At 38.7% G+C, this 18,827-nt stretch overlaps 1 protein-coding gene across 3 annotated transcripts in view; it reads right to left on the bottom strand.

Annotated features, from left to right (window-relative positions):
- EFCC1 (EF-hand and coiled-coil domain containing 1) overlaps positions 1-18,827 on the bottom strand; it is a 91,485-nt gene that overhangs the window by 18,888 nt on the left and 53,770 nt on the right. For all 3 annotated transcript variants that reach the window (XM_089523203.1, XM_089523210.1, XM_089523220.1), the window contains exons 3-5: positions 13,950-14,083; positions 5,547-5,682; positions 2,955-3,108 (exon numbers count right to left, since the gene is read on the bottom strand). In XM_089523203.1, the coding sequence (XP_089379329.1) occupies positions 2,955-3,108; positions 5,547-5,682; positions 13,950-14,083 (424 nt within the window). The remainder of the gene's footprint in view (positions 1-2,954; positions 3,109-5,546; positions 5,683-13,949; positions 14,084-18,827) is intronic.

The following is an 18,827-nucleotide window of genomic DNA, read 5'->3' as shown; positions in this document are numbered from 1 at the left end:
CCTGTACACTGATAAAACACCTTTCTTAGCAGATGAAAGTAACTCTACTTTTTATTAATTTGTCTAGCAAAAGTAATGTGTTACCTTCTACTTCACTAGCAACATTTTATAGGTTCAGACTTGATAAAGTATCAGCTTATCTTTAAGATTTACTAATGTTTTCTTCAATCTATCATTTATGATCTGACACCTTCATTAAGCTTTCTTTGGAAGATGGCCCTCTGAATTTACCGTAGCTGCAGACTGGAACACACTTAAAAAGGAATTCAAGTTAACAGGCTTTTTCATCTCCTGGCCTTTGTACTTTTAGATTGGAGCAATTATTGATCCATACATGTGGCCATTACTCTTGACCTGCCTGCAGCTGAAGCAAGTTCTGTTTTGCTTCTTTTGTCTGTACTGACTTCCCAGATATGATTTTTTTTTGATGTACCAATAAGAAACCTATGCCACTTGGGTGCAATTTCACCAGATCACCTAATGATAGCCTGTCTATAATTCCAGTACTAACTTAAGATTTTTATTAGGAGGCTGTTCCTGCCAAAGTGTTGGATATTTCAAGGATTCAGAGATATTGAGCAGTTGGAGATAACCTATACAAGTAGCAGCAGTGACATATGATGACAGATGTTTAATGTTATGTCTACCTCCCATTTTAATTCTATTTTACTTCCTATGGTAATTATCTTACACATTACGATTGTTTTAACATTTTTATTCTTACCTGTTTATTTGTATATCTTCCAGTACATATTGTATATTTTTATTTATATGTTTATAGTCTGTTTATAAACTGTGTGTGTTTAGGTTATTCATATGTATCTATATGGTATTGCAGTATATTGTACTTAGTGCATTATATTAATATATATATATATAAATTGCTTGTATTACTATGTTTTTTTTTTAATTTATATCCCGCTTTTTGTTACCACAATCAAAGCGGCATACAACCTTTAAAAAATACAATATATACAATTCTCCCCCCCCCCCTTAAAAAGGGATTAAACAATTCTATGCATTAAAATTACAAATGATAAAATCTAAACACAGAACGATAATATAATGGTATTACTATGTTTTGAGGTATTTTGAAATGGCCCCGGGCTATTCAATAAACATATTGATTAGATTAGAAGTAGTGGCTGTACTTAAAATTCACTACACACCTCCTTCAGGGCACAAAGCACATTTGAAAATTTGGAAAACTGGATCTTTCTATTTACCAGATAGCTTCATGACATGAATTAGTTTCAAAACAGCAGTAGTAGGCACAGAAAGGATAGAACAACAAGTTGTGAGGTGTCTCCTATCAAAACTTGTAGCAGCCTTAAGGGGAAAGAAAGATAGAATATGCAGTGGAAGTCAAGAGGTTTGCCTGTGTAGACTTGCCTTCCAAGTTTAGAAACTTTAACAGTCCTCAGAAGGAGTTTCCTATTGCATTTTAATAAAGGAAAAGAAGGAAGATGGAATCCTATTGGGGAGTTATGCTGGAGCAACTAACTTCATTGCACCAGCTGTTGTACTTTCTTGGAGTTTGCATATGGAGTTATCTCCTATCCATGTACAGAAGCATCTTGGGTACTTTCCTGTCTGCTCTCAGATGCAGCTCTGTCCCATTGCTGCTATAGTCACCTCCTTTCCCTCCTGGACATATATGGTGGCAGAGCATTTCACTCCTATGTTGCTTAATAGGATTCCTGCCAGAGGCAGAATAAGAACATGTCTATGCTTGCAGAAAGTGCTATTGCTCTTACATCCTGCTGGTAGGCAGTGGTGTCACTAGGATTTGTGTCACCCGCTATGGTAACTCATTGTGTCACTGCCCATTGACCTCCTTCCATACCACACCATACAGAATCCTTAGTAATCTTTTTTGTAATAACATTACTCATAAATCATAATTCCCCTGTATCACTGAATGTAATAGTAATAGTTGTGACATCAACAATTAAAATTATATACACAGCCTAAATGTATTTACACACACACACACACACACACACACACACACATATATATATATACTATGTGATTAAAATTAAAATTTTGTAAAATGTTATGTTTTTAAAGAAAATGTAAAAAGAATATTTTTTAAAAATATTTTAAAACTTAAATATTTTTTAAGAAATTAAATTTAAAAAAAACTTTTTTTTTTACAAAACAAAACAAAAACCTAGGGCCTCTCCTTTAATGTTGGATGCAGTATGCCTCTGGATATAGTTGAAGGGAGTCATGAGTGATAAAGTAAAAATTTTCCTCCCCTTCTTTACACACACACACACCTCCATCTATCTGTACACAATGTCAAGATAGTGCCATTTAAGTACTCTTGATGGCAAGCTATGGAATATGCATGGAATCTGTGGCCTTCCAAATGTTGTACTGCAGTTCCAGTAATCTTTGAACACTAGACTTGATGGCTGAGGTGAAAGGAATTGGAGTCCAGAAATATCTGATGGGTACAAACTTCATTCTATAAAAGAAGGCCTGTCTTATAGTCTTGTTGAGAAGAAAGCTATCAGAAATAGACAAAATCAGCAAAGATGTGAGTGGGAGGGGAAGGCTGCGACATTCAAACAGCCTAGTTCTCCAGTGCCTGGCTTCCCGATGGGTCCTTAAAGCCAAAGTGTTCTGAGAAGGCTAGCCTAGAAATTCTTGCATCCTATGGCTCAGATGACTCTCCAAGGCAGCTTTTTCAGGACACCGTGACTTTGATAATCCAATCAGAAGCCAACAATTGCAGAAGCCAGGCATTGGTGGCTGGCTTCTCAACATTTCCCAACATTTTCTCTGTCTTCCTTTACCACTGCTGAACAATCCTGCAAAACTACAACCGTTTATACAATGGATCATTATGCTAGAACAGGATCCCAACTGTGGTACACAAGAGGCTCTTTGGGTGCCAGCCAGTCATCATCACTTCCCAAAAGGCAAATTACAAGTCCATTTACCTTTTCCATGTTTGTTTCCAGTGTTTTTACTTCCTGCCCTTTTATCTCAAGCTGTTCTGTTAACACCGACAGCTGCTTAACTAGTTCCACAATGCTGTTCTCGTGACATTCCTTGCTGATATTTCCAAGTTTCTTCATCACTGTGTCATCATATCTACAGGTAGAAAAGATTCCTTTGATTGTGTGTCTTTCCACTTTGGTGTCACAAAATGAGAGTTGATGTAAAATATTTGAACAAGGCATGTTGGACACACAAAACCCATTTCTAAACATTGGCATTTTAAAAACCCATCATCACTATCACAGCAAAACAGAAGATGTTACTTATATGTGTAGAGAAGAAATAAAAGCATGACCTTTTTGTCATTACTTGTAGAATCCCCCCACTTGGAATGATGATAAATAGGCCTACAGATGGTACTGGACATTTGAGGTGAAGGACAAGATGGTACCCATTTCATAGCAATAGCAGCTTCATTTATATACTGCTTCATACCACCTAAGCAGTCTCTGAGTTGTTTACAACTGTAAGCTAATTGCCGCCAATAAGCTGGGTACTCATTTTAGTGGCCTTGGAAGGATGCAAGCCTGAGTCAAGCTTGAGCCCTGGTTGGTACTGAACTTATGGTTTGTGAGTGAGTGGCTGCAGTAGAGGCATTTAACCACTGCGCTACCAGGGCTCCTATTGTTCTGTTTGTACATTGCATGTACAAAACCCAATGAAAGCAGCAGTTCGATCTTACTTCAGCACATCTTCCATTGCGAGCACAGCAGAGCAGATGTATCATAAACTGCTCTGTTTGCTCCCCACCAGTCAGCAACTGCCATTTGAACCAGTTGCCTCAGTTTGTCTAATGGCAGAGTTGGCACTGAACAGGTCAGCTATTTTATACTTCTAAAAAATGGGGTATATGGAATTATTATTTTTTTTTAAAAAAAAAGCTATTTCTGAAAGGATTTTTCACCTAGAATAAAACCAACAAACTTAGGTTTTGGCTGCAACTCCAGAAACCCAGTGGAGACAACCAAATATGATGCATGCTTCTGGGACTACACAGAAGATTCTCAAACAGCCGTTCTTTCCTAGGGTGACCAGACATCCTCCCTTCTCAAGACATGTCCTACATTTCAACCTTAGTCCTCTATTTTGAACATGACTAAGAAACATGAATTTACATTTATATTAGTGTTGTTAGCTCTCATTTTGTAATGTCCTACATTTTTCTTGAATGTTGTGGTGGCTTGTCCTCCTTTGCTGTTATGACATCTGGTCACCCTGCCCATGGGTAAACAAGCAAGCTGAGATTCTAGCTTAAAGTCTGCTTTCCCCTTCATTTGTGTGAGCAGCAGCCATGGAAGCTGCAGAGATACCGAAATTTGTATGCACAGCCTTCCCTTACCACGCCAGTATGCTCTCTAAGATTATAGCCTTTGGCACTTCTCTCTGGCACTGAGTCACGCTGGTTGTATTTACCATCTGAATCTTGTAGATGCCAGAGAAGGCAGTGTGGGAAGCTTCCCTCTCATCTCTAGCATATATTTGAATCAAATGGATTTAATTAACATATGCTTGTTGGCTACAGGGAACAATCAAGGAAGTATTTGATGTACTACCGTCCTTTAGGGGTAAAAACCATGTGGCTTCCAGATGTTATAGGGCTACAACTTCCAACATAGTTCACCTCTACCTACAATGGCGAGGGCTGTCTGCTTGCAGTTGTAGACTGACAACATCTAGAAGGCTACAAAATTCCCACCCCTGCTACACACCTGTATCATATTTTCTTATTCAAAACTTACAATGCAAACACAGGGGTAGTGTTGGCCATCAGGCAAATTCCAGAAGCCATCTTGTGGTAATACTTTTATCAAACCAGCCAAAAACACACAAAGATTTCTATGTAAGCTTTTGAAATGACATGTTTCCTCATCAGGCAAAGACGTTTGAAAAAGCAAGCAGGAGAAAAGAGAGACGAATGGTGAACTTAAGTCATATTGCTTGCATATTATGCGATACTATGGGAGGAAAGAACACTGGACTGTTTGTTTGTTAAAATATTTACATTTCATCCTATATCCAAGGATCTCAAGATGATGTACAATAAATCAACTTGAACAATTAAAAAAATAAGAATAATGTAATATTAAACCATTTACCACTTAAAATAGGACAGTTTAAAAACTGTTAGATAATTTTAAAATCACTCACTTGGGCAAATTTGGATCAGATCAAACATGCTTCTGCAGTTTTAGTGTGCACAGAAAAGATAACAATGTTGGCAGCAGCTGGGCTTCTAAGGGAAGGGTATTCCATAGCTGGAGTGCCACAGCCAAGAAGGCCCTTGCCATGACCTCCTATAGTATATTGCCCTAACCAACTAGGCCTATCAGGTTACACTTTAATGACTTCCTAAGCTGTCTGGAAGCTGAAAGATAATAAAAGTAATAAACTATAGTTCTCCACTTTGAAAAAACAACAACCTTGAAAACTGATGTAATGCAAAGATCATTCATCCTATTGTAGGTAGAATTTTCAAAAAGGATAACCAAATTTTGTTTTAAATATGAATAATTTTTTTTGCTGAGACGTACCTATTACTGCAACAGGGAAGTCTGGCTAGGAGTTTCTTCACTTCAGCAAGTTGGCACTGTTGGTCTCCTGTCCACTTCTCTTCCTCTTCATCAGATGCAGCCTGGCCTTCCACGGAACGAAACATCTGATCTTCGACTGAAACAAGAATATTTTTTATCTTTAAAAAATATGTGGCACTCAAGGCAACTTCTTAAAATGGCAGAATTTTGAGTTACTGTTTTGGATTACAGCTCTCCAAATACTTTAGTTAGCCAGGATAGCCATGATTTTTTAAAAACAAGTTGGCAAGTTTTTTGTGTTTTTTTTTCAGGCTACATGGCCATGTTCTAGAAGAGTTTATTCCTGACGTTTTGCCAGCATCTGTGGCTGGCATCTTCAGAGATGTTGGCAAGCTCTGTTTTTTTTAACATGGATTCATTTTAAGAAAGATCAAGTGGTACTCTTGAACTGGCTGAACTGTTATAGTCATTCAGTACTGGTTAAAAGAGAAATCAAACAACCTTCCATGATGTTTTTGCCAACATGCTCATTTTGCTGTTTTAAAGCAAACACTACAAGCTCCAGTTAGTCTCTTAATAAAGAACAGTTGAAATCACGTGCCTAGAATTACATATAGTTAAGATTTATTGAAATTAATGGATGAAATGTATAACCATAATTTTCATTCATCTTAGTGGAATTGGTTCAGGATGAAGTAAATTTTGAGCTACATTTTATAGTAGTTTAACAAACTGATGTTTGTTAAACATACTTGAGACTGTTATTAGGAGTTTTAAAATTCAGTAGAGGTTCTTAATGTTAGTTCTTGGCTCCCCAATGCCTTTCAGTTGACCATGGCCAAGTTCCTTCATTGCACTGACAGAGTTCTAACTGGGGTAATAACATGACCTCCCCCTCCCCAAACACTCATGTTGCCAGGTTTAGTACATTCAGTGGTAAGGAGAGGATGCAGGGAGGATGAGCAGGTAGCAATGTCATACTTTCCAACATTTCACATATGAAAACAGAGATACATATAGCCAAGCAACATCAGAGTGTGCTCAAGATGGCAAACGTTATTAATGTGGAAGAACATACAAGCTATGAAAGTCTGAAGCAGTTTGCTTTTGCATGAGCCTACTGGGAAAGGCAAGCTTCCACCCCCTCCTCTCCTTTGATCCCTGTTGACTTAACCAAGCGCAGACTATTTTTACACTCTGAACTCAGTCTGCAACAACTAAAGTAAGCTGAAAACAAAGCAGGATGAGACAAGTATACAACATCTTCCCCACGGACCGCTGGAGGATGTGTGGGAAGTCCCGGAGAATATCTGTTCCTTCCTGTAGAGGGCTGCAGAAATAAATCTGGTTGCTGCCTGGTTGCCCCTCATTTTCCCCTGGCTACTTAATGGTCATGGTGGTAGCTAAAAGAGGGTGTTATAGCTGATGGAAGTGCTAATCCATTCTCCAATCACCAGCCTTTTTTTTTTAAGTCAATAACTGGGTGCCAGCCCCATCTCCACTCACCATTTCCTTCATTGTTTGCATATTATGTAAATCTCTTCCTCAGAGCCTGAGTGACTCAAGATTTGAACACAGAATTGATCTTTCCAATAAGTGTGCAAAATTAAGCATCAGTTTATGGCATTTGCTAGTCTTCTGCGTGCACAGGCCACAAGGCACAATTGAGTATGTGCCGAGATATAAGTGGAGAGTTGGTTGGGAGTAAGAGGGCAGAGAAGGTCTTGAAGGTCAACAAAATTGTGCAGGATCTAACAAATTTTAAAAAGCCAGTGATGGGTTTGTAGAAGACAAGGGATGTTATCAGAATAACAAGAGACTGATTTTGGCAACAGAATGCTGAATGAGGTGGGACAAGAGAAGACAATAGGAGCAGAAAAGAGACAATTGCATCTGTAGGAAAGTGATGACTGGGATGAACACTAGAATGTATTCAGATAAGACAATGAAGCAGGGCTCTTTTTTTGCAAAGAAATGTAAATTTGCAGGCAGAAAAGAGAACAGACTTGCAACTTTAGGTAAAGCCTTTCTTTCTAATTTGAGTTTTGTGGGTGTATTCTGCAGGGAGAGAAAAATAGGCTGAGGGATCTAGAGAATTGCCTGCTTTATAGACATGGATTTCCTCACAGACTGGGCTTGGAGGAGTGCTGGTGGCCATTAGTCACACATTTGTTGCAAATAGCTTTTTTGCAAGCTGAGGTGCCAGGTTTTTCAGTTAATCACTCTGCCAGTCACTAGGGAAATAAAACACAGCCTTCTTCTCAGAGATGAATCTCTGCCACATATATTAAAAGGCTGATTTCCATCAGCCATCTCCTGTATCTGCTGCTAGTTAGTATTTGGCTAAGCAAAATGAGGCTTCTGGCTTAACTTGCTTGTTTAGTATTTTCTGATACTTTCCCAGACTGTTTGAAAGCTGGCATTTCCTTTTAGTATTCAGACAGAGCCACAAAATTTGGCTCAAATATATATTTGGGATATCCAGAATCTCTTTCTTCATTTCAAGTTCAACAGGTAGTTCATTATATCAACCCAGTTCACCAGGGTCATGACTGTAAACATGTGCTGTCATTTAAAAGGCCACTGTATTTGCAGAAGGAGATAGCAGCCCCAGACATAATAAGGCTTCCCACCTGGGAAGGCAGATAGAAAGGTACCCAGTGAAATGAGCTATTAAAGAGCAATCTCAAGGGGACAGAAACATACAACAGAAGCTTCAGAGCCTAAGCTGTGTACCTTCAAGTTGTTTCCGACTTATGGCGACCCTAAGGTAACTCTATCATGGGGCTTTCCTGGCAAATGGGAAGACCACCTGCAGTGGTGTCACTAGGGGGGTGCAGGGGAAGCAGACCACATCAAATGACTCCCTAAGAGGGGTGAATGTCTGCATTTTGACATTCACCCATGTCCCTTTAAAAAGTTGAAGAGATGATGTGAGTGGGGTGAGGCTCAGTGGGAGGAGAAAGGAGAGGCCCCAGTTTTTTTAAATAAAATAAAATTAATTTTTTAAAAAACATTTAAATTTTTAAATTTTGTAAAAAGAATTCTTAAAAGCAGCACATTTTACCAAATGTTAACTTTAACCATATGAATCTATGCATATGTAAATACATTTAGGATGTGCATATGACATTGTAATTTAAAGGTATAATTTTAATTGTTGATGTCACAACTATTACCATTACATTCAGTCATACATAGCAATTATGATTTAAGAGTAACGTTACTACAAAAAATAATACCACATATTCTGTATGGTGTAATATGGGGAGGGTCTATGGGGGGGTAACACCAATCCTAGTGACCCTGCTGCCCACCAACAGGATGTAAGAGCAGTAGCACCTTCTCACATATGCCTTCCTTCAACTATATCCAGAGGCATTACTGCATCCAGCACTAAAGATCATAGAGAACCATTGTGACTAGCAACCATTGATGATTCATCCTGTCAAATTACCTTTTAAAGCCATTCATATATATATATATATATATATATATATTTTGAGAATAGCATAGCTAGCACAAATCATTAACTGGGTTATAATATGGCTACAACTCTATTTTTTGCTTAGCCATAGGATGAACAAATATCTTTAAAGAAAAAAACATCTTGCCTTTTGGAGAAGAACAAAAATACTTAGAGTACTGCAGGAAAGGATGGGAAATAAACAATACATGACTATCAAAATGTCATTTCATTCTTTTTTAAATAGAAAGTGGGGGGGGGGAAAGGCCCCATCTGAAAAAATCCTTTAGTCTAGGATTCATCCTAATCAAAAACATTTTTATGTGTTTTGCATCAAACTGTGTGAAATAATTTGAACATTTTTTATTGCCAGCAGAGGGCACTGTGGTAAAACAGGAAAAAAAAAAAAAAGACAAGCAAACTAGAGAGCTAATAATCTGACTAAATTTAGCAAATAATGTATTTTGTTAGGAGGGAAAATCCTCTTTTTTCACAATAACACATTTAAAAAAATTTTTTAGCCCAAATTTTGCTAATTACACAATCCAGTACTAGTACGTCTTGTTTTAAATTCTGTCATTTACCAAATAATTGTTTAGACACCTCTTGCTTCATTTTATATACATGAAACAACCAACTGTATTTACCTAATGTGCACATATTGTGCACCTCAAACGTATGCTTTAGAAGCTGAAGCTTCTCCCTTCAAACAGAACAAATTGTCATTGATAATTACTTCTTAAAGTGATGGTCACTGTTTGTGATTTCAAGAATCACAACAGCGGAACACGAATGCCAGAAGATGCAACACCATGGGATTTACTTCATGGTGAAATATATTTATAAATGTATTTTTAAAAACACTTATTGTTGCTTTTAAACATTAGCTAGTTTAAAACCACACTAAATATTAAGTTTATTGCTTGTGATAATTTCAGTGAATACAACCCAGTGAGTTTCATGGTCAAATGTGGAAACTAAATCTCCCATTGCCCTGTGCTCTAATCACTACACCATATTGGTCTTTGATAGTAACCCTCTTCATGTAAATCTTCAATCCAGTTTCATGAAGCTCTCAATATGAAACCATCCATCCTTTGACCTAATTTCTAATTCCAAAAAGAGAGAAGAACAATTGAGAGGGAGAGAAAGAAAGGATGGCTGCACCTACTTTTGCGTGTGACTCTTGTTGCTAACTGTCCTAGAGTCAACCCCGAATCATAACGATCCTGTGGATGAGACATCCCTGTCCTCTACTACTCTGTTTAGGTTCTGCAGATTCAGGCCCATGACCTCTCGGATTGAGTCTATCAATCTGGTGTGTGGTCTTCCTCTCTTTCTACTATCTTCTACTTTTCTTAGCATTACTGTCTTTTCTAACAAGTCATGTCTTCTCATGCCGTGGCGGAAGTGTGACAGCGTCAATTTGATCATCTTGGCTTCTAGGGAGAGTTCAGCCTTGATTTGATCTAGGACCCATTTGCTTTTGCTTTTGGCTGTCTACTCTTTTCCAGCACCACATCTCAAATGACTTGTTTTTCTTCTTATCTGCTTTCTTCACTGTGCAGCTCTCACATCCATATGTGGTGACAGGGAATATAATGGACTGGATGATTCTAACTTTAATGCCCAGTTGTATGTCTTTACTCTTTAATATCTTTAGGGTCTTGTCAAGTTCTTTCATGACTTCCCTTCCTATTTCTAGTCTACTTATTTCTTGACTGCAATCTCCATTCTGATCCAAGGTATGGGAAACCTTTAACCATTTCAATTTCCTTATTGTCTAGGTTGTGACAGTACATCCTACTTGTGCCAGTAGATCTTCCATGATCATTTTTGTTTTCTTTATGTTGTGACTCTGCCCAGTGCCAATGTGTGATGCCTGGCAGGTTGCCCGTGAGGTAATGTGGCACTCAATAAGAGGAGGGGACTGCCCACTCCCTTTCTAGACTATTACTAATCCTGAGTGCCAGCTAGCTCAGAGGAGGAATCTGTTGGACCTTCCATTAGAAGTGAAGAATAATCAACAATGGTAATGAAGATATGCAAGGAGGTATTTCTTCTTTGCTTGGAGGAACATGGTCAGGAAAACTCTCAAGAGGTCATCTGTCATATGCTAATTAATTCTGATGCTGGATCTATAAATGCTGCTGGCTATGTATCCTTTAACCCTGCCTTGAAGAAAAGACTTACCTGAAATGCAAGGTAAAGGAATCCACCCTTTTCACTATTTAGGCAATATGTAAAAGTCTAATGAAAGAGGAGAGCTTCTCCAATTTCTTTTCTATCTCTTGATCTTCTGAACTACAATTCTGTGAAAGAATTCTGCCACATCTTTTAGTTCTGGGTAGAAGTATGTACTTAGTAAACAATTCTATATAGAAAAACAATCCACCTTATATTAATTTTAAATTTTTCTGTTATTAAAACACATCTAAATGTTAAGTCAATATAAAAAGAGAGGGAGGATAAAGCAGTTTTGTTTTGAGAAACAATTCCCAGGAATTGGATCTTTGGCCTGGAGTTTCATGGAGATGTTATCCCTGAGATGTTGTGAGGAAGATAAATGTACAGGAATATTTTATTATTTATGCTCTCACATAAATCTCTCCAACCCATTTTTAAAAGAGAAATGGGGAACAATCTGGAACACCATGAGAAAAATAGTAAAGTGGAAATTATTTTCTCAACCCCAAGTTGATGAGCCACATATTCAAAACTTGCTACTTAAATGGAAATCATGGTTATAGATCTGCATTCTCAGCTGTGCCTGTTTGATAATTTAATGGATATGAAAGGTACAAGGTCTTTGTGTTAGTGATTAACTGTTATTTTAGAGCCTGATCAATATTTGCAAGTGCTCGCACTTGCTTTAGTGGTTGCAGTGGAAAGGGAAGGAAGATAGCTGTTGTGCTTCTTCATTTGTAAAAAAAAGAAAAGAAAAATATATCAATTCACACATTAATTCTCTCTCTCTTTCTTTCTCTGCATGCATCTCTTTTTTTGCTTTGAAAAAATACAGATCAGAAGAAGGCTTGGTGAACCTGCAGTCTTGAGTAGGAACTCATACTGCATTGCACGCAATCCATTCTGAAAGTACAAATTGCTCTGTTTATGGGAGAGGGTGTTGCACCTACCATGTGTTAAATGCTTTAAAAACATTTCAGAGACAGAAACCAAGAAGAAGGGAGGAGGGCAAAGTGGTTTCCAGTGAGAACTTCCCATTTGGAAAATTACTTATTTTTAAAGCATTGTGTGTGATGTTTATGTTCTAAACACAAGCAACATATGCTAGTAAGCCAAGAAAAAAATCCTATTATTACATGTACATACATGTACTATATCTCCCTTTATGAGCCCACTAGAGCTCTAAGATCTTCTGGAGAGGGCCTTATCTCTGTCCCACCACCTTCTCAGGCTCATCTAAGCCATGTCTACACAGGCCAATAACATGCCCTCCTCTTGTTCTCATGGTGATAAGTCCAGATGACGAAGGATCCAGTCCTTGGTTCTGGTGTGGTCTGGATAATGTACCATCAGTTCAATAGCAATAGCAGTAGCACTTACATTTCTATATAGTTCTGAGCACTCTTTAAGTGGCTTACAATGTGTTAGCCAATTGCCCCCAACAAGCTGAGTACTCATTTTACCAGAATGGAAGGCTGAGCTAACCTGGAGTCCTGAAGGATTGAACTCATAACCTTATGGCCACAGTAAACCACCCTTAACAAATATTTTTGAAAGTCACTTTTGCTCCAGATCTTCCTAGAAGATCTGAAGCCAACTGTAGTGATGCCAGGGCACTGGTTACAACTCACTGTGGTGTGCCACCCACTGATGCTGGCATGAGTTGCTCCCTCTGATGTCAGAATGAGATGTGATCAACACTGGGTGGCTTATTTTCGGCCTCAGAGGGAGCAACTTGTGCCAGCAGTGGCGGGCAGCACAGCAGAATACACATATGAACAGTTGCCCAGCATTACTCTAGAGTACCAGGTATTGGGGGACTTTGAGCCAGCTTTGCACCCAGAATACTCCAGCCCCAGACACAGCCCCAGTGAGAACAAGGGAAAAGACTTCCTTGGTGGTTGCTCCCAGACTTTGGGATTTCCCCTAGGAAAGCCAGGATGCTCCTATTCTTGCTCTCCTTCTCTTGGCAGGTTAAAACATTTTTATGCCACCACACTTTTGTGGCCTTTTACTGCTGTGCAGTGATGTTTTTATGGGTTGTTTACAGTTTTTATAATGAAGCTTAATGTTTTTAACTGTACACTTTTTAATTGTTTTAAAATAACTTTTCTATTTATGCTTTTATAGAAGTTTTTGATTGTTTTTAATCATTTTTAAAAAATATGTTGTTAGTCATCTTGAATCTCATTATTGAAATAAAGGTGGGATATAAATGGAAATTAATAATAATAATAATAATAATAATAATAATAATAATAATAATGGTCCCAATTGATTATGTCTGAAAAAGCAATGGTATCAAGTCTTAGAAAGGTGGCTCAATTTATGAATGTAGAGATGGAAAAGCTGCCAATTCATTACAAGTACACCAGGCCATCATACCCACTGGCTGTTTTTCTTTTCACAAAATGTCTGTGTAAAATGGATCAATTTGTGAGGTGATGCTTCATGTGTAGAGTTCACCACACTGACGTAGCACATCACATTAAAGTTTAGCGTAGCTTCCACAAGGAGTGACCCCCCCCCCCCACCATAGTATTACTTAGATAGTCATTGAAATTACTGTATTTAAAAATGCTTTTTAAAAGGTTTCCAAAAACATCTAAAAATGTGGTGGCCATTTGTTGTGTAGTGCCAAAAAAGTTCATGTAGTTTTCTTATTTCAAAATCATATTTTGAGGACTTTTCTCTTCATGAAAACAGTAAATCTTGAGAAATTGTGCCACAATTACAGTGAATTTCCATACCATTCTCTGATATTCCTGCACCACCAGTTGGTGAACTTCGATTTTGCTGTACAACTGAAAGCACATCAATTGCGGCATTTGTTTTTTTCTCTGGGCTTCCCTGTGAAGGAATCTGGAGCTTTAAGACCTCGGACCTGGAAAAAATAAAGATTGACAAGAATATTACTCAGTTATTTTTTTTAAACCAAATTAATTAGTTTAAACATTTTGTATTACATGTTCTTCCATAGTCCTCAAGCATCTTAACTACAGTTATGTCTGCACTGTCCATTCTTGTTCAAAATGATACTGCTGCTCGCATCTTGTGCTCTCTATATTTGCTACATTTATTATGGACAGGTTGGTAACTGGGGCTTAGACTCAAAATCATACTTTCCTCATTCCCTTGCAACTCTTCCCCTTATCTATTATTTTGCGATAACCAGAGTTTGTTGTTATATTTAAATAACCAAACCATAGTTTCATACAAATTAAAGCTGATTTTGAGAAGAGGAGCGTTCAGTACATAAGAAACCAGGCACCATGTTTTCACCGTTACCAATGATAATTTAAACAATGGTTTCTTTCCTGCCCAGATATTCACTATAATCTCCTTTCACATCTCTATCAATAAATGCCAAATTTTTCTTTAATGTAGTTTTACACACAGGTATTTCAACAAGTATTCCACAAACCTCCTTATAATTAATGGTTTTCTACCAACACTGTTTATTTTACAATTCTGTTTTTAAATCTGATAGTTTAAAGCCTCTCTTTCAAGTCCCAAGAACTTCCACACCCCAGCAAAATCAGGAAAACGGTTATCCTGGAGTGAGAGCAGTACATCTGTGCTTCATTTTATATTAGGAATTCAAATTTTAAACAGAAAGCTCTTTATAATAGCATCTAAAAGCTGGTTTTCCATGGAAATGCAAAGATTAACACAGAGCATCATATGCCAGTGTGGAAATCTTTCCTAGCAGATAAACATGAACATTTCACAGTTTAATGGGCCCTGCTGATCATTCTGATTTTTCACAGGGGGATTCTGGCTATAATCTAGTTTAATGCCCTCCATGCATTCAAGGTCTTCATAAAAATATTCTTCACAGAAAATGTACTTAATTTTGTAGGCTTTGGCCATGCTGTCTACTAGACTGAATCCAATTCAAAAAGGCAAAATAATGTCATAAATGTTTCTTTAAGACTTCAAAGGACAACATGAACTAATTTCAGATGATAGTAGCATTCTTATTTACCAATGCAAGGATAACCATGTTGACCATAAGACTAATTCCACACAGTGGTAATACCTTTCTTAGGCACAAAAAATCTCTGTGCAAGCTTTTGAAGCCACAAATAATGGAAGGAGCAATCTTAGATCCACACATCTTTTGATGTTTTAAAATGAAAGCTGAGTAGAGATTAGCAGTCTACCAAATTAGGATCATCAAAAACAATGGCCCTGAAACTGCTGGGAAGAAGAAAGCCAATAAAATTTGGCTCTCCATTTGAAAATACAGCCACTTCCCCCTTGAAAAGTCAAATCTCTTCCCATTGCATGCAAAGCACACAGGCAATATTCAGACCGCTACCCCATGCTAAGGGATACTGTAGCACCTTTGAGACTAAATGAGAGAAAGAAATTGGTATTTTCATAAATTTCATAAATTTTCATAAATATGAGTTAACTTAGGCCCTCTACAGATCAGCATTATATGCTGGCCTCAGGGCAAAGTGGGGGGCATGGCATCCACATGCTGGCCACCCTGACTCTGCCCCTATGCCACTCGTCTCTCTAGATGGTGGGTGGCATCATGCTGCATCTTCGGCACAGTGCTTACACGTGCTGTGCCAAAGAAGTGGTAAAAAGCTACTGCTGTCATGGCTGCAACACCCTTTCCGCAGCGCAAAAATAAGCAACTTTGAGGGGGGGTCATGCCACTGATCTGCTGGGTTGGGGGCATGGCATGGCCCTTAGGAGCCATCTGTAAAGCTCCTTAGATGGATCTGCTGCATCTGAAAAAGTAGACTCAAGTCTATGAAAGCTCATGCTACCAGTTTCTTTCAGTTAATCTCAAAGATGCCACAAGGTCTCTTTGCATACTCATTTTCTGACTAACTAACATGGCAATAATTTTGCATTCTAGGCCCCCTTTTAGGTATAGCAACAAGAATCTCTGGTATGCTGTCTATTGTTAGGAATTGAGATGGATTTAGGCACTGGATCAGGCAAATTAGTTGCAATACAGCCATATTCTTCTTTACTAATTGCTTTAAAACAGGGTGGGACTTATGTAGTCATTCAGATAGTGTCAGACTGCAGCTAGCTTTACTGTCATAGGACGAAACATCTGGTGTGTGTGTGGGGGGGGGGGCTGCATGATTACCACCTCTACTATAGGGGAAAAGGAATGGAGAAAATGTTGTGTCATTCCACATTTGGTTTTGTGGTCTCAAACTCAAATCAGCAAACTTGGGGCCCTTTCACACTACACAATTATAGTATTATGATACCACTTATGGTTCCATCCTGGGATTCAGAGAGGGGCATTTAGAATTTTCAAGCAGAAAGTTCCAGTGCCTCACCAAACTACAAACCCCTAAAAAAGTAACACCTAGATATACCAGGTCCACCCTGATTTCCAATTCACACATTATGAATTAAGCAATGGGATTCCACATTTCGATATTGAAACAGATAAAATATTGCCTGCAAATTTGTACAGGCACCAATCAGTCATCATAAATGAAAGGTTTAGAGCAGGCCTTGGCAATTGCAACTCTCCAGATTTGGGGTGAGGGGATGGTTGAGAGGGATAATGGGATTTGCAGTCCAACAACATGAAATTCCCAATCTTCCACTCTGGGCATTTACTTTAAAAATGATCAAGAACATTTCAAGAGAATGCCATAGAATATTCCTGAAGGTCCCATGCCACCATAGACCTCTGAAGCCACTACCATAGGGAAAAATAGGGTGTTTAATCATTTTTAAAATCATTTTTCTACTCTTTGGAAATTTTGTTACAATAACCTTGCTTCCTTGAAATGTCTCTCCTTCTTCCTCTTTCCCTGTGTCTCTCTCTTTAAGAAAAGTAACTAAAAACTCACCTTTCCCACCTTTCCTTTTGGCTACATACTCCAACAATTTGCTCTGTGCCAAAATGTATCCAGGCCTCAATACCCTGAAGGTATCAGATCCCATCCAATCTCAGAACCTAAACAGGGTTATCCCTGGTTAGTACTTGCAAGGGGGACTCACAAGGAATGCCAGGTGCTGTAGGCTATGGGGTTGTACAGACTGACATAAAGAAACAGTGTGGGGGAAGAGTGGGAGGTGGTGACCACACACCGGCCACCCTGACTCTGCCCTCATGCTGGCATCATGCTGCCCAAACAACCACACAGTGGGCAGTGACATGCCATATCTTCAGCACAGCGCTTACAAGCACTGTGCTGAAGAAGTGGAGAAAAGCTGCGGCGATGGTGGCTAGGATGCCCTTTCCACAGTTTTTTGTGTCATGAAAAGACCAGATCGGGGCTGCAGCATGTGGTTGCCCCCGGTCCGGCGGTTCCAGGGGTGGCACGATGCTGCTCCTTAGGGGCCGATTGTCGAGCCCCTATGTTTCAGAGGAAGGAACTGGCAGAACAACCTCTGAATATTCCTTGCCTAAGAAAACCCTAGGAATTTGATGGAGTCATCAAAAGTCAACATCTGACTTGAAGGTAGGCACACGCATGCTTGCATGCACATACACACACAATATATTTCTTTCAGAACTTCATTGTGGTCTGACCCTACATAATACATTACTATACCTCTCAACTGTCCCAACATGGTAGGGACAATCCCGATACTACAGATACTACACTTTTCACTTTTTTCAGCAGCCTTTAAAATGATCCAGTTTCTTTCTCTTCCTCCCATATTCCCCCTTTATCCTCAGTTTACTTCAGTTGCTGCGAACTGAGTTCAAAATGTAAAAGCTGTTTGTACTGATCAACTCAACAGGAGGGAGAGAAGAGAAGAGGGATGGCATTTTGGCCTTCCCAGTAGGCAAAAGCAAACTGCTGCAGGCTCTCCTAGCTTGTCTGTTCAATGTCTTTAATAACTTTTTATTTAAAGAGATCTTGTAGTGCCTTTGAGACTAACTGAAAGAAAGAAGTTCGCAGCATGAGCTTTTGTAGACTTAAGTCTACAAAAGCTCATGCTGCGAACTTCTTTCTTTCAGTTAGTCTCAAAGGCACTACAAGATCTCTCTACATACTGATTCTACAGACTAACACAGCTATATCTTTGAATTCTACCGCTTTATAACTTTTGCCAGCTTGACTATACTCTGACATTGGTTGGCATCACATGTCCCAGTTTCCATCTGTGAAAGATTGAATGGTATGAACTAGCACTGGCTTAAATGTCACCAGTGACCTTTCACCATATAACTCCAAGACACTGGTTTAAATTATGAGCTGGATGCCTGCCTCAAATGGCCCATTGGTGTGCGTGTTTGTATGGTTTTAGTGAACAGCTTTAGCTTTCAGCTTCAGACGTGAAAATAGGTAAGGAAAAATGCTGCAAGTCTCATTGAATATGCTGTCTTGTTCAAATATGGGCTTGGCTCATTTTCATTAGTATTCATAAAACATTTCATATAGGCGTTGAAAGAAAGCAAATGGGCAGCACGTCTGTGTGGAGCAAAGATCATAGGGGAGGGTGGCTTTCAGATAGCCTGGGAAGTAAGTGTGTGTGTGTGTGTGTATACACACATACACACCGTGTAGTGTAGGAAGGTTTCCATAGGGACAGTCAAACAGACCACATTCATTTTAAGGCTTTTGTAGTGAGGATAATGACAAGCTTGAAAGAAGGGAGATCTAAACGCATGGAGACTGCAT

Source organism: Sceloporus occidentalis, unplaced genomic scaffold, assembly GCF_023333645.1.
Source record: "Sceloporus occidentalis isolate IW3139 unplaced genomic scaffold, rSceOcc1.0.p SCAF_1, whole genome shotgun sequence".
NCBI classification, from domain to species: Eukaryota; Metazoa; Chordata; class Lepidosauria; order Squamata; family Phrynosomatidae; genus Sceloporus; species Sceloporus occidentalis.
Note: the sequence above shows the minus strand (reverse complement) of the source record. Positions and strands in the feature narration are given on the sequence as shown.